A 21,416-nucleotide genomic window follows, 5' to 3' on the forward strand; every position below is an offset into this window, starting at 1 on the left:
TAGAGCGCCAAGGAGAGACAGTCGATGCCTGCCTCAACAGCCAGCAGCTGTCTGACGTACCCGCTAAACGCCGCTGATGCCGCTGCCATCACGACTGACGGCGGCAGCGACAATGACGCCTCTACCCCACCCAGTGCTGCCCTCGCCATAGCCGAGGTCAATGGCACCGATAAGCCCATCGAGCTGGGGGGTAGATGGACGGCTGTGCGAGACACCAGGGATGAACGCGCACCGCCTCGGGTCACTGGCACAGTAAAGTCTGAAACGGCGCTAGCAAACCTCCTCGCTCTGTGCCTCGACCGCATTCACCGCCTTGAAGAGCGTCAGGCGCGCGGAGAGGCGCTGCAGAACAGGCTCGATACTTCCCTACACGCGCTGCTTACACAAGCACACAGAGAGCAGCAGCAGCAGCAGCAGTCATCTGGCCCAGCAGCTGTAGAAGAGCACCGCGCTCACGGTGCAGGAGATGCGAACAGCAGCGAAGCATACGATGGTGAGTGTAACGAGCCGTATCATCGCAGCCGCCAGACCACCAACAACAGCCACAACAATTGTGATCGAGCAACAGCGGCAGCGACATCAACAGCGGCATTGAAGTCGCACTCGCAGCAGCGCCGCCGCCAGCACGGCGCAGACGAGCCGGCCTCTTCTTTGGGGTCGCCGACGCCGGCAGACGCAGCTGCACCTACTGCAAGCACATCCGCGAAGGGAAGAGAAGAGGATGACGCCCTCACAAAGAACGGCGCTGGAAGCCAACATCACCACCACGAGAGCCTTGGCGCTGTTCCTTCGCTGTCCCCTGCTAGCTTTGCTAACACCAAGTGGAAGGAGGTGAGCAGTGGTGCCGATGCAGGTATCGGAGGCGGATGTGCGCGTGCTATCCTCTCCACGACTTCCTCCAGCAGCCACTGCAATACACTCACAGCATCGGTGGTGGTAGCGAGTGACAGCACCAACGAGCCGCCGATGGTGTCGCACTTGGGCGCCTCTCTCGGCGTCTGTCGCCTGCGGCAGAGCTCCCTCGTCACTGTTCTCCGTCCAACGCACACGTCGCAAGCGGAGGCACACGCCATCGCTGCCGCCGCCGACACGGTGTCCACACCCGTGCAGGTCTCCTCTGGTAATGCCACCGCAGCGTCAACGTTGATCTCTGCTGGTGTCAGCAGCACCCCTGCAAGCGCCACGCCAATGAGCGGCTTAGCATGGGCAGTACCAATGGTACTGCTCTCTTCATCAGAGAACTCGTGCTGCTCCACACCGGTGGAATTCCAGATGTCGATTCGTCCGCCATCTCAGCAGCAGCAACACTCCCCCACGCAGCCATCGGCGGAGGAGGAGAGGCCATCGTGTCTCAGCGGGCCCCTAGCAGAGCGCGCTGTCGAGGCCGCATATGATAGGCCAGACGTTACTTCTTCAGCGCATCAGGAGCAGCAGCGTGGCAGCCGACAGAACCTACGCTCGCCGCTCACGCAGGTGCCACCCCTCATCGATCACCCCCAGCAGCAGCAAGCGCAGCTCCATCCACAGACACTCCATCGAAACAGTGAGGAGTGCGAGGCCCGCGAGTCCGCTTCTTTGAGGGTTTCCCCCACGGCTACACGCGGTTCCGGCAGTACCACGGCCAGCTCCGCCGCATACACCGGAGCTGAGCTGGACGCATTCTACCAGGCGCTGAGCACCTCCCGCCCTGGCACACCTTTCTTCACCTCCTCAGGCTCAGCAGCCGCCACTGGCAGCCGAGCGACCGTGACGGCGCCTCGTAAGGTGCCGTTCCCTCCCGGTACGGACAATACCACCGCCATCAATGAGTTGTTCGCCCAGACGGTGCTGAACACGATGGATGTGACGAGTATAAAGGATAACTTCACGACCCTCGTGCACAGTGTGCATGAGGAGCAGGAGAAGCGGCATCGCTTTCAGCGACGCGTAGGGTCAGCCGTCAAGGAACTGTTTCGACGAGTCCTGGCCATGTCGTCCATGGTGTCACGGCTGCAGCGGAGAGTGCGGCAGCTAGAGTCGGGGGCAGGCAGCGGTGGCGCCGCTGAGGCTGCAGACTGGCATCACCACCACAGCAGCCACCGCGAGCGTCGTGGTGCGGACAACAACAGGAGCGCCGGCGTCAGTGACCAGGACGAAGACGGCGCTACTTTCGATGGTGACATCGACAACAGTGGGAGCGAGCGGCACGAACGCTTCTGCGCGTCCCTCTCGACGGCCTCTGTGGCCACCTCGCGTAGCCGCAGAGCCAGCAGTTATAGGCGCAGTATCGGTGACCGCTCGGGGAATGCCAGGTACGCGGTCGTCGCGGTGCCGTTCTCCTCGTCTCGGTCACTCTCGGTTGGATGTGAGCGCGCCCCGCCGGCCGGTCGTTCGCCGCGGCTTTCATCGCTCACCACGCAGTGCTTGACGGGCGTGGCGCGCGGCGAGGCCATGCGGAGCCGCGGTGGTGCTGCTACCACGGGCACAGCCACCAACACACCAGCAGTCGATGGTGTGGACATCGCGTGGGTGGCACCAGCCACAGTCACACCGTGTGTGAGTGCAGCAGCTGGTGCCTCTGTGGGACCGCTACCTTTGGCAGGTAGTACGGTCCCTCCCAAGATGATCTCCAGCAGTACGTCCCTCCATTCCTCAATCACCAATACCACAACGGCTACGACGACGACGACATCACGAGCAGCCAGCGCGATGTTGGTGCCGCAGTCGGTGGTGTCATCCTTGGCGAGTGCGCCACAGCAGGAGCGCACGCCTTTGCCGCTGTGGTTGCCGCCCATGATGTTGGACGCCAACACTACAGCGAGTAGGAGCGGCGCCGTCACTAATAAGTCACCCATCGTGCCGTCGCTTTCGATAACGGACGCGCGCCTTGACATGGCGTCTTCCCTGCACGCGAGCACCACCGAGGACGAACGTGCTGCTCCGGCGGCAGCGACGGCGACGGGCCGTGGCAGCGCTGGCACCTGCGCAGAGAGTGCAAACAGTTGGGCAACTCCTGACGGCAACGGGGGTGGTGGCGATCGTGCATGGCAGTCGCCAGAGGTGTACACTAAACACCATGACAACGAGAAGGTCACGGAGACGCTGGAGGAGCAGTCGCGTATCGCGCTACCGCCACAGCAACAACAGCGTCGCCGCGACCTATTCGGTGGGCCGTCCGCTCCATCGCCGGTTCCGCCATCCACCTCCTCACGGCGCCGCCGACACAAACGCAACGTGCATCAAGCAGCCTCCACAGCAAGGACCGTGACAGTGGTGCCAATACCCATCGTCAGCGGGTCCCAGCACTCTTTCCCGAGTGCGCGGCACTTATCCGTGCCGCTGCCGCCGACCACCACCACCACCTCGTCGCGTACGAGCCCCGCGTGTGCCTCCGCAGGCACGAGCTCTGCTGCTGCTGCTGCTACTGCTGGCCAGGCACCCCCTAACATTCAACTAACACCAGAGAAGGCTGCTGCGTGTCACAGCAGTAGCGGTACCACCGGCGTGGCATCGCAGCGCCTGTTCAATGCCCTGCACAGCGAGCACCGCGGCGGCGCCGTCGCCGAGGTGAGGACAGCCTTGGACGCCGCCGCTGAAGTCAGTGACGGCTGCCTCAAGAGCACACCGCGCGTTGGGGTGCATGGTGGGCGAAGCGTTGTCTGCGCCACGCACCAAAGTGACGGTAGTGCCACCGATGTCGGCAATACAGAGACCACTTCCATCGCCAACTCTCCTGCAGCGTCGTCGGCGTCCTGCGTTTCCCCACACACCCTGACCGGCTCAGTTGCCAGCCTTGCGCGCTGCACGTCGAGCGCGGCGACAGCGACGACGCTGGCTTGGCTGGCAAACAAACCGGCAACAGCCGGGCCACGACAACGGCAGCAACGGAGAGGAGCCAGCATGGCAAAGGAGCCGCCCGGGTGGCGACAGGCGAGGCAGCCGCGGGGCGCCTTTATCTCTTCCCCCGCCGCCACACCCCGCAGAGATGTGGGAGAGAACACCTGCAGTACGTACGCGAAGCGCGAGGACAAGAACGAGGCTGCTGAAGTGGAGTTGATGGACACGGCAGGTGGCATTCCCCTGCAAAGCTGCGCAAGTCTCCCCACATGGCGCAACGCGGCCATCAGCGCATCACCCACGCACAGCAGCAGCGATCGAAGCCGCAGCTTGCATCCTCAGCGCAGTCTACTATCGTCGTGGCTACAGAGCCCTCCTGTTCGGGTAGCAACCGCCGCGGGCGGTGACGACAAGACCATCCTGCGGAGTCCCGCCACACCGGCCAGTATCACTGCCATCCTCGCCGGTGGTGAGGGGCTGTGCCAATGCTCTGCTGGCCCACATCAGTCCCATAGCAGCAGTGGTAGCTTTGTTTCCACACCGCAACGGCGGCTGAACGCGCAGCTCGGCCATTCCCTAGCCCCCGCCACCGCAGTCGGCGCGGAAGGGATGAGCTTCTCCTCGCCTAAGGAACGGCTCGGCCCGATGCAGCCCGTTCATCCCGTCGCCGTCGCGCATCATCCCCAGCAGGAGCTGCAGACGACTGCCACCGCTCACCAGGCGAGGAAGTGGACCTCGACTCGCTTGCTGTCGTCGGCCACGGTGTCGGGGGTTCTGCCATCCGTCCCAATGGCGGCGTCTGCTCAGTCTGCCAGCAACTTCTTCCGCACCAGGGCGATTCCCCTCTCCCCCAGTATGGCCCACCCGGCCTCGGTGGCGTCGCCCTTAGTAACTGACATCTCCGCGTCGCCGGCGGTGGTTGGTACTGATGGCAGCGGCGTGACCGCTGGTCACCTTTCGGCACGCCTCGCGCAGCCCATGTCGCCGCTCTCATCGACGAGCCGTCTCAAGCAGTGCCACCACCCACACCCCACTCAGGTCTTGCACCTCAGCACCAGCACCAGCAGCAGCAACACCATGAGCACCTCCCTCGCGGCACCGTGCACGCTGCCTCCCATGCTACCGCAGGACCACCCACCGAAGCTAGCGCATGCGCAATCTGATGACGCGTCGGTGCTCTCGCAGCATGCAGTCGTGCGCCCCCGTAGCGCCGCCGCAGCCGCCCTCATGCAGACGGCGAATACGCTACCAAGCGGGGTCGTGTCCCCGCCCTCGTCGTCGTGGTCGCCGCGCCTGACACCCTTGAGTACTTCGAGGCTCACCAAGCCAGTGTCCTCAGCAGCAGCATCAGCAATGTCAGTGTCATCGAAGTCGATGCGATCAGCCTACGAGGCTGAAACTTCGGCAAGGGCACCCGTGACCCCGGACGGAAAGACACAGAAGCCGAGCAACGCTGCCAAGGTCAGTGGAAAGGGAGCGCAGGGGCTGTCAAGCTCGCCTCTTACGGGCTGCGATGATAAGGCTGCGGCAAGACGTGTCGTGACGCAGCAGCCAAAGCCACGCTCGTCCTCTCTCCTGGCCCACGGCCCGTGCTTAAGCCCCCTGAAACGGACACCTGATCCCAGCCACCTCCACGAGCGGTGGCTGCAAACACCGAGCTCTACGCGCGCCAGAGGTAGCAGTCGACGACCTCGCGCCGGTCTACCGCCGCCGCTGTCTGTGGAGACTCTCTCCGACGCGTCCGGCTCCGCGCCGCCTGTGCCCAACGTGGGGACAACCCAAATGACGTACGTCGACAGAGACACCGGGAAGGGCGATATAGGCCACGGTGGAGGGCAGCTGTGCTGCACTGGTGACACTCTTCACTGTTGAGGCAGCCAGTCGACACCGAAGCTGCCCCCGCTGGAGCTAATGGCGAAAGAGGGCGAGGAAATGAGGGGTGCAAAACTAGCCACGTCTACCCCCAGCGGTGGGACCACCGTTGCCGGTGACTCCGACTGTGGCGACGACCGCAGACGTGAAGAGCGTCAGGTGCAGGGCCAGTTGCAATAGCAGCAACTCAGGCGCCGATTTTGACAGAGGTGCGGGACTTCCCGATGGAGATGATGTGGGTGGCGACGTGGTCAACGACAACGATGACAACAGCTCTGTCCAGCAAGCACCCCGGCGGACACCGTTGCCGCCGCAGCAGCAGCGCCGGTGACGTCTGGGCGATGTGAGTGCTTTGGGGCAGATACCTGTACGCCTCTCCGTCCTGTATCAGTGCCAGCACGCCCGCCTCCATGCTCTCGTGCGCGCCGCATCGCACGACTCCTCCGACGCGCGCTCCTTGTGAGTCCAGCAGGACGGTAAAGGTGTGGGTTGGTGCGAAGTGATAGCCCTTTTCAATGTGGAGGAGCGGGCGGAGGCGGAGGCGACGCCGACGCGCCCCTACACAAGGCGAAGGCTACTGCGAGCCCCTCCCCATAGGCTCCTCCACTACGAACTGAGAGAGGAAAGGAAGAGCGAGTCAGAGAGGGGGCGATGCGGAGTGAGGATGCGTCTCGCTGCCCACGAGACGCCCTACAAGCCCACGCGGACCTGCGAATGTTTTGCTTGTCGCTGTTCTTAGTTTATTATTATTTCGCTTCACGTAGAAGAACCCATACACACACACACACACACACACGCACACAATGGAGTAGCGCCCCTCCTCGCGGCATCTCTCTCCCTCTCGGCCGATGCCTCTTCTGGTTTGCCCTCTGTGCTCGTCAACGGGGGTAGGCGGATCCAAGCGCGTCTCTCTCCTCCCCCCCCCCCTCCCTTCCGCTCTTTCTATCCGCGCAGTCATTTGGTTCTCCTCCCCTCACCCTCCCACTCCCTCATGCACGCAAGAACTGACCTACTCGACTTCAGCAGCAGTATCCAGTCGAAGGCGTGGAAGAGCAGCAGAGGGAAAGGAAGTGCGTCCCTCCCCCCACCTCTCTCTGTCTCTCTCCCTCAGTGGGTGCCACACACGCACACATCGCACGCTCCACCCTTCATCAGTGACGTGCGCACAGACGCACATTTACACGCACTTGCCTATACGCGCCCATGTCTAGCGCTGACGGGGAGGCGCCGACGCGGGAGCTGCCGCAGCTGTCACCGCGCGGGACCCCGGTAGCTGACGCCAACGATACGGCTACCGCTGGGGCTGGGAAGGGCAGCACTGTGATACCTCTGTCCCCGACAACAGGAGCCGGCCAGTCCGGACCGCCAGCCTCCCCCGCCCCTGACGGCATACAAGGCGGCCTATCCACGGTCGAGCTGGAGACGATTGAGCAGCGTTACATGGAGGTGCTGCGCGCCATCTCCGCTGAGCCACAGCTGGAGCCGTTCCGAGGCGAGTATGAAAAACTGCACCGCCTGCTCCTCAGTAGCCACGATGGAGAGCAGCGCCTCCTCCGGCAAGTGCGTGAGCTGCGCAATGAGCTCGACACGCACCACCAGCAGATTGCAACAGCGATGCAACTTTCGCAGGAAGATGAGGAGGCCATCCGAAGTCTGCGGAGTGAAATCGAGGCGGCGTGGGCGAAAGCTGATGCCGCGCACGAGCAAGAGCAGCGCAGCCGCGAGATTTTGCATACACTGCGGCAGCAAGTCACGGAGCTCGACGCCACAGTCGAGAGGACAGCAGGGCTGTCGATGGGCCAAGAGGCATATTTGCGGAATCTGCTCGCTGTAAAGAAGGATCGTGAGGAGGAGTCCGTCGTGCTGCACGCGGCGTTGAATCGAACTGAGGCAGAGCACCGACAGGTGTGCGCGCAGCTCGCCGCAGTCGAGCAGGCACACAGAGCAGCCCAACACGAGCTAGAGGTGCAACGTCGCGCCTACCAGGAGTTGCTCACCAGCCTGGAGGTGGAGCAGCGGGAGCGGACAGCAAAGGAAGCGAGCGTGCGGCAATACCGCGACACGACGGAGCTGTGCATGCGCCGGCTGGATGAGCGCGGCGTTGAGGTGGAGCGAGCCATACGAGACGAAAAGAGAGCCTCCAAGGAGGCGGAGGGCATGGCACAGGAAATTCAGGCTATTGCTCGCCAGCTGCAGGAGCGGCAGGAGCGCTTTGCCGTCGAGGCAGCCCGGCTGGCCGCTGCCGAGCGCGAGAACACGATGCTTACACACGAACTGCCACAGCGGCAAGCTGCCCTGCGCGAGCAGCAAGACGAGCTGAAGCGCGAAGAGAAGAAGCTTCGTGGGCTGGAGAAGTCAGCGCGAGCGCAGCAGCAGGAGCTCTCCGCACTCGTCGAAAAGCGCGCGACGGCCGCCGCGGCAGTGCAAACGCGCGCGAACTCCGTCGATACTGCCCTGACCCAACTCGCGAAGGAGGAGAAGGACTGCGGCGTGCTGGAAGGCGAAGTTGCCAAGGCGATGCAACGCAAGACGAGCACAGTGCACACGAACACTCTCAAGGCCACGGCGAGTGCAAGGGTGGAGGGGCAGCGCGTCATCGAGGCTGGCAAGGGTCGGCGCCTCGAGCAGCAGCTAGGGGTGCTGCGAACGGAGAACGAGCAGATGCGTAAATCTATCTACTACGCCGAGCAGAACCACGAGAAGCACACGAAGGAGGCACAGCAGGCGCTGCTGAACTACCACCGGACCCTCGACACCATTCGCGCTCGCCGCAGCGAGGCCAAGGTGGTGGAGGAGAATATCGTGCACCACCAGAAGAAGCTGAAGGCACAGCAGGAGCTGCTGAACACCTTGGCGGTGGATCGCCAGAAGACGGAGAAGGCGCTGCGGGAAACAGAAACCGAGCTGCTGCTGCTGCGCAACCGACACACAGGCAAGAATGAGGAGCTGGAGTCGGTGAAGACAGAGCTGATCCAACAAGAGGCGGATATGTGCCAGCTGCACGGCCTCAGCCGCCAGCTGAACAAGGATGTTGCCAACACGGAGCAACGCCTGCGGTTCCTGCGCGAAGATCGTCAGCATGCCGAGAACCGTGTCGAGGCACTGCGCAGCGAGTCACAACAGCTTCGCCAAGTGATCTCACAGTACGATCTGGAGGCGCGGCAGCAAGGCGCGCGGCTGACAGCTATAAAGCACGAGCGCAACACCATTGCGGCGCAGCTGCTGCTCCGCTCCGAGGAAATCGAGCTGGTCCGTGAGAAGATACGCCTCTCTGATGCGGCGCGGGTGTCGGGAGCCTACAAGTATCAGCGGGCACTGCAGACACTGGTGGCATCGCGCGACTCGCTTGTTGAGCAGCGGCTGAGGTGCCGCCTCGCCCTGGTGCGGCTTCGCTACCTCGACCGCCTTCACACAAAGGAGTTGCAGCAGGAGAAGCTGTTGTCGAAGTCCCGCGCGCGGGTCCGGGCGCTGGCGGACGAGCTTGGCACCAAGCACAACGTACATTGCTGGCGCAGCATGGAAAGTAACGCGCCAGAGGTGCTGGACGCGCTCGCCAAAGTGCAGCTCCTGCAGGCAAAGCTGCTGCGCAGGCACGGTGAGTTGAAGGTGAAGACGGACCTAGTCGAGCAAGAGGAGCGTGCCTATCAGCAGTTGCGGCAGCAACTCGCGAAGCTGCCGGGGCCAGAGGCCGCAGAAGAGCTGGCCCTCTGCGCTGAAAACCTGCAGCAGCGCAAGGCGCAGCTACTGTGCATGACAGACTCGTTAGCAGAGGCGGAGCAGGAGGCCGAGGCCTTGGAAGTGCACGTCACGCAGCTTCAGGAGGAGCTTCAAGACCTGAAGCACCGCTACTACCAGGAGAAGACAAGGCACAGCGTACTGCAACAGGAAGAGAGGCTTGCAGCTCGAACCTGGGGTGCTGGTGTCGGAGCTGCCAGGCGAGCTGGCACTGCTGCCGTCTCCTCAGTAGGCAACAGCGGAGGGGCGGTAGTAGCGGCAGGCACATTGACCCCGTCAACACAGCAGCGTCCGCACCTCCATGCAGGCGGCTCCACCCTTCTCAACAACAGCCACTGCGGCTTGACAGCCGCAGTTCGCGGCCCTGCGGGAAGCGGCAGTGTAGACAACGCCTCTGTTCAGCATCGCCTCGTCCGGCAGCGCGCGCTGCCGGACGAGGCGACGCTGAACACGCTGACTGCAGGGCCACCGCGGCCAAACTTCCCGCTCCAGAAGCCACCCCATCAGCGGCAGTTTGTCGGCGGTGGCTTCTCACTCAGTCGATGAGGATGAGAGGATGGGGGGAGGGGGGGAATCGAAGCGAGTGTATCTGCCTCCTGTGATGTGGGTGCTGGGCCGTTCATGCGCTCCTCTCGGTGTTGCGGCGCACGCCTCTGTGCGTGTGGTTGGCGCCTTTTTCTTCGTCTCTCCGCTTTCCGTTGTCTCGCTCACTCCTCACGTGTGTTGTTGTTTTTTGTGTGTCTTCATTCGATGTACATCAGCACCCCACACCCACCATCCTTCGTGCGTGCGTGAAGGGATGCGGCTGATGCTCCACAGGCGTGTTTCGCCTTCCCTTCACGCCCAGACGCACCATTTGTACACATTAGCAAGGCAAAGACAGCGTATCCCCTCTTGCTCCTCCCTCCTCATGAGAAAAGCTGGTGTCAGGGCGTGGAGACGCAGCCCTCTGCGCGCTTTGCCCCTTCCCTCTTCCCCTCCCAGCCGTGCGGAAGGGGGACCTACGTTGCACACGTGCTCGCAGGGAATGTTCATCCTGCACTCAGCGATGGTGTCAGCGCCTCCCTGCGCTGTAAGCAAGCTGAGGGAGATGGAAAAGGGGATTATGGCGATATTGAGGTGCTGCGTGGACAAAGCCTATTCAGTAGACACTCGGGTGAAATCAGTGGTCGTCGCGAGCAAACGTGAGCGTGGGAAGGGAAGGCAGCTGGCGTGTGCTCTATGTCGACTCCTCTCTCTCTAGTGCCCACACAGGCTCACCCGCAGAGCCCAGATGCGGTCCCCCCTCCCTCCCTCTTTCCCCACGCACTGCGCCGTGCACCCCGCCTCATTCATCTGCTTAACTCAGCACAGCACTGCCGTCCTCCTTTCTGTTGTTTGCTTCCCCAGGCCTCTTCCTCGTTCCCTTGCAACCCAGCACTCCTCACCTACCGGCATACACGCACAGCCACGCGTGTGCAGCGGTGCACACCGGCCTTCGCCCTACACAGCTTGAAGGAAGGAAACGAGAGAATAAAGGAGCTCTTGAAGGCGTTCGCCTCGTCTTCCATTGCCTTCACCACCGCAGCGTCTAGCGCGGCTATGCGGATTGTGCGGCGGATGCCAGTAGTGTCGCCGCACCGGTGCTCGCCTCTTCGCCTCTGGGGCGACGACCCTTGCAGCGCGGTGGCAGTGGCGTTGTCCTGCCAGCGCTTGTGGATCAAATCCACCTCGCCTCTGGCCTGCAGCACCTCGAATTTCGAAAGAAACCTTCGCCGTTGTCGCAGCCCTGGACGTGCAGCAGAGCACATCGGCCGCAACAGCGGAAAGGCGGAAGGCGCAGCACTCGATGAGCATCAGTGGGATGAGCACACAGGCATCTTCCAGAGCCAGCGCATCAAACCCTTTCCCGTCCGCGCAGCCATCGACATCGGAGCCGGCGGTGTTGCGTCGCTCTGCGTGGCTCGCGTGGATGCCACGGTCGGCGCCATTCAAAAGCTAATGTACCAGACGCAACTGCCCCTGCACCTTGATGCACTGCCGACTTCGATGTCGAACTCCGCATCGCCTCTGTTGTCGCCGTCCTTCATGCTGAGTGAGCGTACGATGAAAGACATCACAAATAAGATGCGCATCCTTCAGGGCGCGATGCGGCGCAACACCTTTGAGGGTCTCAGCGAGCGCGCCGCCGTGCTGTCGTGGCCGCTCTGCCTTGCTCGCAATGCTGGACAGCTCGCTGAACACCTGACAAGGGAGTTCAAGATCGATGTTCGCGTGCTAGGGACGAACTTTGCGGTTGAGTGGCCGTCGTCCGTGCCAAGGCCGCTGACCGACGAGGACACTAGCGCACCCGAGGCGGCCGATGCTGGCAGCAGCACCGTTGGCAAAGACATCCAGAACGGCGCTGCACGCAAGAGTGCCGAGAGTAAGCTCACGTCCCTGCTGTGTGCTGCTCGTGCAGCCACCGCTGCAGAACTTGGAAAGCGGAGGAGAAAGGCGACTACGCCGCCGTCGCTCGGGTCTGCGGCAGTCCACGGTGTGATGGACCCGCACGCACAGCTTGACACGCTTGCCTTCCTCGCGCACGCGGCTGTAAGCCAGTGCGTCGCCCCGCAACGGCTCTTAGTCCTTCATGAAGACCCGCAGCGTGGCCTGCGCTTGCTGGGGCTGGGGACATCGGCCGCCGAGGACATCGCCGATCTCCTCGACAACGCAACGGCGCCGGAGGAACGACAGAAGTTGTATGACATCGCGTACGGACCGGGGACGTTGTCACTGGAGGCCGGCAAAGCACCACTACTCGAAAGCCGAACCCTCCCCGAGACTCACGCTCAGCAGCGGCACCATGCGTCATCGTCACCAACGATGACGTCAACAAGACCCTTTAAGAGCCCCATGGGCAGCGCCAGCAGCGATGTGGCGGCAGCAGCAGCAGCCACATCGCGTATGCAGCTCGTCGAGCACCTCCTCCCTGTGGACGTCGCGAGTGCGCACCGCTACTGCATTACGCAGATCCAACGCCGCCCGCTGGAGTCGTACAGCCTTCACGCGAGTAGCCCAAATCCACTGCTCGCCGACGAGTTTGCAGCACTGCGCGGCCTTCTTGCCGGCATAGTGCAACCCACCCTGCCAGCGTGGGTGCGGCGAAAGGCACAGCTCGGAGGCGTGCTGTGCGGGACGAGCCACAACGGCGGCCTACTGAACATCGCGGCTCGCATGTCGCAGCAGACACACGTTTCCTTGGAGCACCTGGAGGTGCACGCGCAGTACCACTTTGGTGGCCTTACCGATGTGCTGCTCGCGGAGTCCTTCCCCAACCCGCTCCTCGCTCTGCCGAGCGCTGCTCTGACAGCGGCCGTGCTGCGGTCGCTGGAGTCACCGCGCATCACGTACCTTCCCGAAGTGAACGTGGCAGCCGCACTGCTGGTGCAGCCCTCGTTGTGGCTGCACGCACGCGCGACCCAGGTGCGGGCGAGGCTGGTACGGGACCCGTTCTACGGATCAGCAACGGCGGCCCAGCGTGGCCGCACCTTTGACCGACCTCACCGCAAGGACAACCCGACCGCTGCCCCAGACGCGACCTGGGTCAAGCAGGGTCGCTGGAACCCTGTTTCTCACAACGAGAGCATGCGCGGGACGTGATGCGCTCCATCCGCCGTGAACAGCACACCGGCACGCGCGTCAACACCGCCTTCTTCATCGATCTCTAGTCTCTACGGCATGCGTCTCTCTCTCTCTCTCTCTGTGTGTGTGTGTGTGGCAGTGATGCTGCTGCTAAGCCCACTTTGCTGTGCCAGTCGCATGCGAAAGCGCCGCCGCCCTCACCCCTGCGCTGTAGTTGCGTTCTCCGATCGTGTGTGTGTGCCTGTCCCCGGCCCCCACTAAATATTTTCCCCAGTTGATGGTAAACCACCGCGCCTTTCACGCTCTCTTCACAAAGACGCAGCCGCATGCAGGCACACGCACAGGGGCTCCGTGAGCCGGAGTGTAGGCACGCATGGGTGTCTGTGTGCCCTTCGGGGCCTGTAAAGATATTCTCACAAGCCCCCTTCACCCTTCCCCCCCCCCCCTCGCCTTCTTTCCATCGTCCTCGACTACGGCGCTCTGTGCACGGCAAGCGTCCCGTCACCGTCGCCGTCTCCTCCGCGCTTCACAGGCACACCACTCGCTTTGCATGTGTGTTAGCTCGATCGCCTGTTCTCTTCGTGTGCTCGAGGGGTGCAAGGTGGGTGCCTGCCTCTCGTAGCCGCAGGTAAGCCCCTCCCCCCCCCCCACCTGCCTGCCTTCGCTGACCGATCTCAGCTCGAAATAGGTGGGTAGGGGGGGTAGCACGCGCAGGCATGCAAGCAAGAGGCTCGTTGGCATGCACACGTAGCTTCATTTCCCTCTCTCGCTGGATCGTCCACCCTCCTCTCCCTCTCGTCCGCTTGACTCCCTTCTCTCTGCGCGTGTGCGTGTATTCCCGCCTCCCGGACTTCCATTGGGGGGGGGGGGGGGGAATGGTCAACTCGCCGCACACGCACGTCCGTGTGTATTCAATGCGCACGGGCGTACAGCACCCACGCAGTGCTGGATCCGCACACGCCTTCTCTTGCCTTCGTTCCCACCACCACCGCCACCGACCCTCCCCCTCTCCCCTCCCCACACACACACACACACACTCATACACTCATACGCATTGTATGTGATGTCCGACGTGTCGCTCGCGCTCGCGCTGCTGCTGCTGCTCGCTGCTTGCGGCGCGTTGCTGCTGTGGCTTATCTCGCAGCGCAACACTGACAGCAGCACCGTCGGCGGCCCTGCGCTGGCACGCAAGAAGGGCAGACTTCGGTCAGCGCAGAGCGTATCGGGATCCGGTGCATGTCGGCATGGCAATAACAGCGAAGATGAGAGTCACCAAGATGAGGAGGACGACAACGGCGGGCAGGACGGCGCTGCTGGTCGGCGTCGCATAGGTGCAGGTGGTGGTCTACATCGCCGTCGACACCAGCGGCGCGGCGCCAATGCCCACCGTGGCGGCAGTGACGGTGATGAGAACGACCACAACGATGACGAAGGGGCCGGTGGCATCCCCGACACGGACGAGAACGGCGTAAAGATGACGCGGCTGCAGCGCAAGAAGCTCGCGAAGGAGCGTGAGCGTGAGGAGCGCCGACAGGCGCAAGAGGCTGCCCTCGAGGCACAACGACAGCGCATGGACGCCAGCGAGCTGCGCGACGCTGAGGTCGCGCGGCGCGAGGAGGAGCGCAAGGCAGCCGAGGAGGCGGCACTGCAGCAGCTTCGCGAGGATAAGAAAAAGGCCGACGATGAAGAATATGCCAAGTGGATCTCGCACATTGGCGTGGAAGAGCGCGGTGAACTTGGTGACGAGGTGCGGAAGCGGCAGGCGCGCGTACAATCCTTCTTGCTAGACCGCGCGGCGCAGGTGCAGGCCCGTGCACAGCGCTCTGCCGGTGGTGCGCATAGTAGCACGAGTGAGGAGGAATGCATTCATGTGCTCGTACTGCAGACGGCGGCGCGTGACTTGATAGTGTCAGTGGAGGAGCTTGTAGGCACCATTGAGCGTCTCTCGCAGGCGGACAAAGTGCACGGCGTGTTCGACGACCGCGGCAAGTATATCTTCATCGCGCCGGAGCAGTTCCCGCTGCTCGCGCAGTTCATCCGGCTCCGCGGGCGTGTGTCGGTGCAGGAGTTCACGCGTGAGTGCAACCGTATCGTAATGCAGTCGTAGAGTCGCTCATGATGATGAACGGGGGTGGGGAAGGGCAGTTAGGGGGGGGGGAAGAAGGGGAGGGGAGAGGAGTCGACGGCTGAGAGAAAGCGCATTGCGCAGCGTTGTTGGCTGCCAAGGGGTGTGGCCCTTGCTGACCAATATTGTGGGTGCTGCTGCGGGATGAGCAACGCATCCTCCCCTCCTTCTGTCTCTGCCGTCTCATGCCCGTTACTTTAGTGGTGGGAAGCATCAGCAGCGGACACAAAAGCTCCACACACACACACCTTCGCGTCTTCCTCCTCCGCCCTACCCCCCCCCCCACACACCCAGACACGCCTGTTCCTGCTGCTAACTGCTGGTAGTGCTCTTTTTTTCCTTGCTGGTGTCTCGCATGTATGCGGGTGGATCTCTGCTTGCACACGCGGTTGTGTGCCCTGAACCTCTCCATGAGTGGCGGCATAGGAGCGAGGGAAGAGGAGGAGGAAGAGGAGCTGTGTCGTCTCCCTCTCACACCTGCTCCCTCTCTCTCTCTGCCTTCCCCCCCCCCTCTCCTCCCCTCTTCCATCTCGCGCACTCACGCAGAAACGAGGGGGGGAGGGGGGCCAGCACACTTCTGCAAGTGGAAAGATAGCGGCCCTGAAGGAGCAGTCGAGTAGAAGAGGGGGAGGGGGGAGTGAGTGGGTGAATACTTGGCGGTACGAGATAAGCAACGAGCCTTCCCACGGTGCATTGGGTCTCAGCGTGTGTGTGTGGTGTGTGTGTGTGTGTGTGTGTGTGTGTGTGTGTGTGTGTGTGGTGTGTGCCGTACTAAATCGACAGCCTCACAAAACGCCCCTCCGCCGGGGGGGGGGGGGGGGGCGTCTTCTCACACGCTCGTGCGCCTGTGTGTCGGGGTCAGTTCCCCTGTCATGGCCGCAATGCGCTCGCCATGAACTCAATTGGCTCACCCGTCCCCTCCCCTCCCATCCCCTTGCACATGCATCGCCCCTGCTTTCTCCCTCCTTCACTCTCGCTCTTCCTCATGCCCTGTGACTCCAACAGAGTCTGTTCTCTCCGCAAGCGTACAGCCCCGCACATGCAAAAAGGCGGTACGCACATCGCACTCGAGACGCCCACACAATCGAGCTCAGACACTTCGCCCACCCACACTGAAGGAACCAATCACCACCAGCCCCCATTCTTTGTCACCGTAAGAGCCCCACGCACGCGAGGCTGTAAACCCGAAAAGATACGCGCGCGGGAGAGGGTTGCGCGGCATCACGCAAGACAGCGCTGTAGTGCACACGCGTGTACGTATGTGCGTGTTGCGCGTGTGGGCCAGCTGAATGTTCTCTGGGGAGGAAACAGCCGCCTTTTCCAAAGACAAGGCCGGCGGCTCGCCAGCGCAGCCCACCCCAGAGCTGAGCATTTTTCAGTCCCTCCTCAGCCCCAGCTCGATTCACGGCGGTAACGTGAGCCAGCTCAGCCTCTCGTCTGCGGTGAGGATGCTACCTACCGAAGAGGGCCCATCGACCAGCGAAGCCAACGACCTCCACCACCACCAGCAGCAGTGCCATAAAGACAGCGGCGGTGACGGCATCATTGGCAGCAAAGATACAAGCAGTGGCCATAATGACGCCGGGAGCGCGGTGAGCAGAGGTAGTAGCAGCGGTGGTGGCGCTCATGACGCCCCGGTGAAGGGCCGACCCAGCGCCATTGAAGGAAAATGCGCCGATGCGAATTTCTCTTTAGGCCGCCCGCAAAGCGGTGGCGGTCAGCCACAGCATGCGCAACCGATGCCGGAGGACCCGCTAGCAATGGCCTCTTTGTTAAGCTACCACGGCGCCAGCGGTGACGAGCAAGACGAGGATCGCAGCGATGAGGACGGTGGTCGCCTCCACTGTCGAGCCCCTGTCGCTCCTTTCGGCAGCGTCGAGGAGGGTGGTGGTGCGGATGATGTGGACAATGTACAGCCCGGATCGCCTTTGCGGCACCGCCGCAACTGCCTGCGCGGGCCCCCTATCGCAGCGGTCATGACGCCGGATACAGTAAGCGGTCGAGGAGTCGTCGGTGAACGTAGCTCAAGCATGAGGCTGCTGATAGCGCAAGAGGACCCACCGCTACTTCCTCACCAGCGACGCCGGCGCTCCGTCCCGAAGGACAGCATCACCCTCAGCTCCACCCCCTCAAACAGCTCTGGGGACGAGAGGGAAGGTCAGGGATTGGAAGCGGCACAGGGACGGCGGCGCGCTGGCGAGGGTGCTGATGACGCGTCGTCACTGCTGCCGAGCACGTTGGAATTGCCGGATTACATACCGAGCAGCGCCCTTCCCTGCCCTCGCGCCGCCTGCGACGTGAAGGACAACGTCAGCGACACTGACGAGGACAGCGTCCAGAGCGCCTCCAGCTCACTGCACTCGTCGCCGCCCGATGTCACGCTGTGGGGCGTCGATGGTGGCCTCCGCCGCAAGCGCATAAAGAAGGTAAGCCACTACATCCTCGGCCCGCTGCTCGGGGAGGGCAACTACGGCGTTGTACGCGACTGCATCGACCTGAGCACAGACAACGCCGACCGGCGGTTCTCGCGCTGCGCCATCAAAATAGTAAGCGGCAACTACGCCAAGCTCAGCACACCCACAGCGAAGCTGAGCAAGGCGTCGTCAACGTCGCCTGCCAAGACTGAGGACGGCAACGACAACGGCCATGGTCGTCACAGCCACAGTACTGACCGTGGTGCTCTTGCAGGCCCACTGAAACGCACGTCTGGCATGCAATACCGCCGCGAGGAGGACTTGAAGCGGCAGGAAACATTTCTGCGGGAGATGCGCAACCTCCAGCGTTTCCACAGCAAGAACATCATCCGTGCGCTTGACACCTTCACGCGGTACAGCAAGGAGTATGTCGTGATGCCGATCGCCATCTGCAACCTGCGACAACTGGTCCAGCAGCTGCTACGCACGCGGTGGCGTGAGGCGGTACGGGAGTGGCGGCGAGCGCAGCGTGGGCTGCAGCGAAGTCTACGGCACAATCAAAGCATTGGGGCACCTGCGGCCCACGGCGATCACGTACAGCCACAGCCCCAACAGTCATTGTGGCTTCCCATGGTGCCTTCTGCGGTGGAGGATTTGGATGTGGACATCATCACCTTTATGGCAGACGCCGCGCGCGGTGACGGTGAGGACACCGATGGTGTCTCCGCAAGTCGGTCGCGCGGCAGCAGCGATGATGACGACGCCGCCGCTGGTACTTGGGACAGCAAGGCGAACGTGATCTGTCATGACGATCGGCAGCGGCGCCACTGCGGCTCCATCACCACAACGCACACAATCAACCGCTGTACAGACCGCCTCTATTGGGTGCACACCTCCCAGTCGCCGCAGCAGCCATCAAGTGGACCTCGCCCGACCTTCGCCGGGGGCCACCACCACCACCACCACCACAGCGACGGCGATGAAAGTTGGGAGGATGACATCAGCGACGGAAGCTCCGTGAGTACGACGGGAACGACCAACTCCATCGCGGTCATAAGTGCGACACCGCGGGGGCTGTCGGCAGCCAAACCCCCAGTAGAGTGTGACAACTTCGTCGACCGTAGCGCAACCAGCGCAGGCTCCAACGGCACTGAGGGCCGCCCGACAGCCACCGCGCCACCGGGACCGGGCGCCTCCACGCTGCACAGCCGGCCACACATGTCGCTACCCACGTGCTCGCCAACGCTGTTGAAGGGCATCTTCTACCAGCTCATCTCCGGCGTTGCCTACCTACACCAGCAGCACCTGGCGCACAACGACATCAAGCCGTCGAACGTGCTTCTTTTCGAGGACGGTACCGTGAAGCTGGCCGATCTCGGCAGCGTCAGCGACACGTACAACGACCAAGGCTCTCCCCTCTTTGCTTCACCGGAGCTGTGCAAGTACTTCTACGGCGCCACAACGCCACCAGCGTCGTTTTCGAAGTCGCCACAGCACGTTGGGCGAGACGCGGCGCAGTCCAGTGACATGTGGTGCTGCGGGCTGATACTCTACTACCTCATCACCGGAAAACCTGGCCCGCTGCCGGTGCAGTTGCGATACTTTCGTATGCTGAACAACAAGCAGACGCATCAGCAGCTTCGGCCCTTCGCGCTGCACGGCGACAAGGACGACGCGAGCGACACACACACCGACCAAGCTTCCTTGCCGCCCGTTGTGACCCGCTACCAGCTTTACCGCGAGATTGCGCAGCAGACGACGCCGGTGAACCTCAGCGACCTGCCAGATATGGTGCCACCGGACGTGTGCGATGACATGCTGCTCCCTGACACACCGACATTGAACACAGTGGAGGCATCAGAAGGTGACTCCGAGCGCGAGAAAGCGATGCTGCCGTACCCGCCCAACAGTGTGCGGCATCTCCTGGCAAGACTCCTCGATCTCGACCCTTTACGCCGCCTTACCGCCGAGCAGGCACTCCGCCACCCGTGGCTGCGCATAGCCTTCCGCTCCAAGATGAGTGCAACAAGCAGCAGCAGCAGCAGCAGCAGCGGACATCAGCAGCAGCAACAGCAGCAGCGCAAGCCGCCGTCGAAGCAGGCCATGGAAGAGGCCATTCAGCGTGATGTGGCGCGTCGTGTGATGGAGTCGCGCCACGTTCAGCACATGCTGCGCCGGGATCGCCAGCGGCACCTTCAGTTCGTCGCGGACTGCTGCAACATGCTGAACCTGCAAATACCACCAGAGATCATTAAGGCGCACGCGGAGGAACCCTACCAGGAAGCCGACGGCGACCGCGTACGTTTCTCTTCACCGCCGGCGCCGCAGGTCCATCGACCCAACTCACTGGCCGCTGCGGCGGCCGCTGTTTCTGGGCGTAGCACCCACCATGGAGCGCGCTACACCGACGCGAACACGCAGGGACTGCGTGACGACACTGGCGGCAGCGAGTGGTCTGTTACCTCGCTCAACAACAGCGCGGCAACCGTGACGGGGGTGGTCCTTCGGGATAGCATGCGACCACGCGTCATGCCACCCGGGTGCATCGACACAAAGCTGTTCCTCCCGCCCTCGGAGGAGGACTACTATGAGCAGAAGAGCGGCAAGGCAGAGTTTGACGTGCGGGTGCTGCGCCGCAAGCCGCTGCTGATGGCGCAGCTCGACGAGTACTTCCACAACGTCGTGCTCGTGCAATGTGGGTACCGCACAGGACCGGATCCAAACTACCAGGTGATGCGCTTGCGGGCCGTGCCTATCGAGGATGAGAACGGTGGTGGCAGTGGAGGGTGTCGAGGAGGCGCCCAACAGCCAGCGGTCATGATCCTTTCAGGTGCCAATGGAGGCCTCTATCGTCGCAGCCCGCCCGTAGGGCCATCATCGATGCCGCCAGCAGCGGCACTGGCAGCGACGCGGCCCCACTACTACGGCACTGACGGCGCGAACCGCGACGGCAGGTCTACGGAGGTATGGGGTGCCGGTCTTCACCGCAACCCGGGCGCCCACGTAGAGGGTCGCGGTGTAGCGACTGCGGCCGCCTTCTCAGCCGGCGCAGCGGCAGGTCGTAGAGCCAATGTGTCCGGAGCATGCATCGTGACTGGTCAACCGCTGATCGACACATCCCTGTCCGGTGCCGCAGCGGCAGCGGCGGCAGAAGCCTCTGCCAACCGGGCGGCCGCGCAGTCGCGGGCATCTGCTGCAAGCGGCACTGGCAATGGGGCTAACGATGTTGTCAGTTCTTCTGTCCTCTGCTATGGCAGTGGCAGCACAGGGAGCGGAGGTAGGCATCGTGCGGCCGGCAGAGGTCACAGGCGCGGTCAGCGCGACGCCAGCGAGTCCCAGTCGGAAGGGGAAACCAACGTTGCCATGCGTGAAAGCTCCAAGTGTCTGTGCGGACTAGTGTGATGGAGCATGGCGCAGCTTGAGTGACTGCAGCACGCCCGCCCCTCCCCCCCGCCTCACCCCACAGTGCCCGAGTGTGCGCGCGGTGAATATCATCGCCGGTAAAAGAACAGAACAAGGAAGCAGCTGGCATGGAAGCTGAGTGATGTGGGCGGGGTGGGGGGGGGGGGGGAATATGTGATGGGCGCGTGCCACCTCATTGGGGCGTGGGTGTGGGTGGCGCCTCCTCGCCATACTTTCGGTGTTTGGTCTATTGAGGGGGCCTTCGTTGCTTTAGGCTCCGCTTCCTCTCACCTTTCTTTTTTTTTTACTCCCTCCCGCGCCACCAATGGGGTGGTGAGCTGTTGTGGCACGCCCCTGCTTCTCTCTTCCTCTCTCTCTCTCAGCGCTTCTCCAAGGGGAGGAGGGGGGGTGGGGGGGAATCAAAAGCCCTCGTGGTTTCGGTCATTGCG

At 62.9% G+C, this 21,416-nt stretch overlaps 5 protein-coding genes across 5 annotated transcripts; all 5 read left to right on the forward strand.

Moving 5' to 3' along the window:
- Positions 1-24: 24 nt before the first annotated feature.
- On the forward strand, positions 25-5,688 carry LBRM_03_0300 (hypothetical protein; the record flags this gene model as incomplete). Its single annotated transcript, XM_001561570.2, has 1 exon — positions 25-5,688. The coding sequence occupies one exon, from the start codon at positions 25-27 to the stop codon at positions 5,686-5,688; it is 5,664 nt and encodes a 1,887-aa protein (XP_001561620.1).
- Positions 5,689-7,128: 1,440 nt separating this feature from the next.
- On the forward strand, positions 7,129-9,969 carry LBRM_03_0310 (conserved hypothetical protein; the record flags this gene model as incomplete). Its single annotated transcript, XM_001561571.1, has 1 exon — positions 7,129-9,969. One exon carries the CDS (start codon positions 7,129-7,131, stop codon positions 9,967-9,969), a length of 2,841 nt encoding a protein of 946 aa, XP_001561621.1.
- Positions 9,970-11,004: 1,035 nt separating this feature from the next.
- LBRM_03_0320 (conserved hypothetical protein) lies at positions 11,005-13,044 on the forward strand (the record flags this gene model as incomplete). Its single annotated transcript, XM_001561572.1, has 1 exon — positions 11,005-13,044. One exon carries the CDS (start codon positions 11,005-11,007, stop codon positions 13,042-13,044), a length of 2,040 nt encoding a protein of 679 aa, XP_001561622.1.
- A 1,045-nt stretch (positions 13,045-14,089) lies between these two features.
- Positions 14,090-15,133, forward strand: LBRM_03_0330 (conserved hypothetical protein; the record flags this gene model as incomplete). The annotated part of the gene is made up of 1 exon (XM_001561573.1): positions 14,090-15,133. The coding sequence occupies one exon, from the start codon at positions 14,090-14,092 to the stop codon at positions 15,131-15,133; it is 1,044 nt and encodes a 347-aa protein (XP_001561623.1).
- Positions 15,134-16,440: 1,307 nt separating this feature from the next.
- Positions 16,441-20,967, forward strand: LBRM_03_0340 (putative protein kinase; the record flags this gene model as incomplete). The annotated part of the gene is made up of 1 exon (XM_001561574.1): positions 16,441-20,967. One exon carries the CDS (start codon positions 16,441-16,443, stop codon positions 20,965-20,967), a length of 4,527 nt encoding a protein of 1,508 aa, XP_001561624.1.
- Positions 20,968-21,416: the final 449 nt, after the last annotated feature.

This window comes from Leishmania braziliensis, chromosome 3, assembly GCF_000002845.2.
Source record: "Leishmania braziliensis MHOM/BR/75/M2904 complete genome, chromosome 3".
Taxonomy (NCBI): domain Eukaryota; phylum Euglenozoa; class Kinetoplastea; order Trypanosomatida; family Trypanosomatidae; genus Leishmania; species Leishmania braziliensis.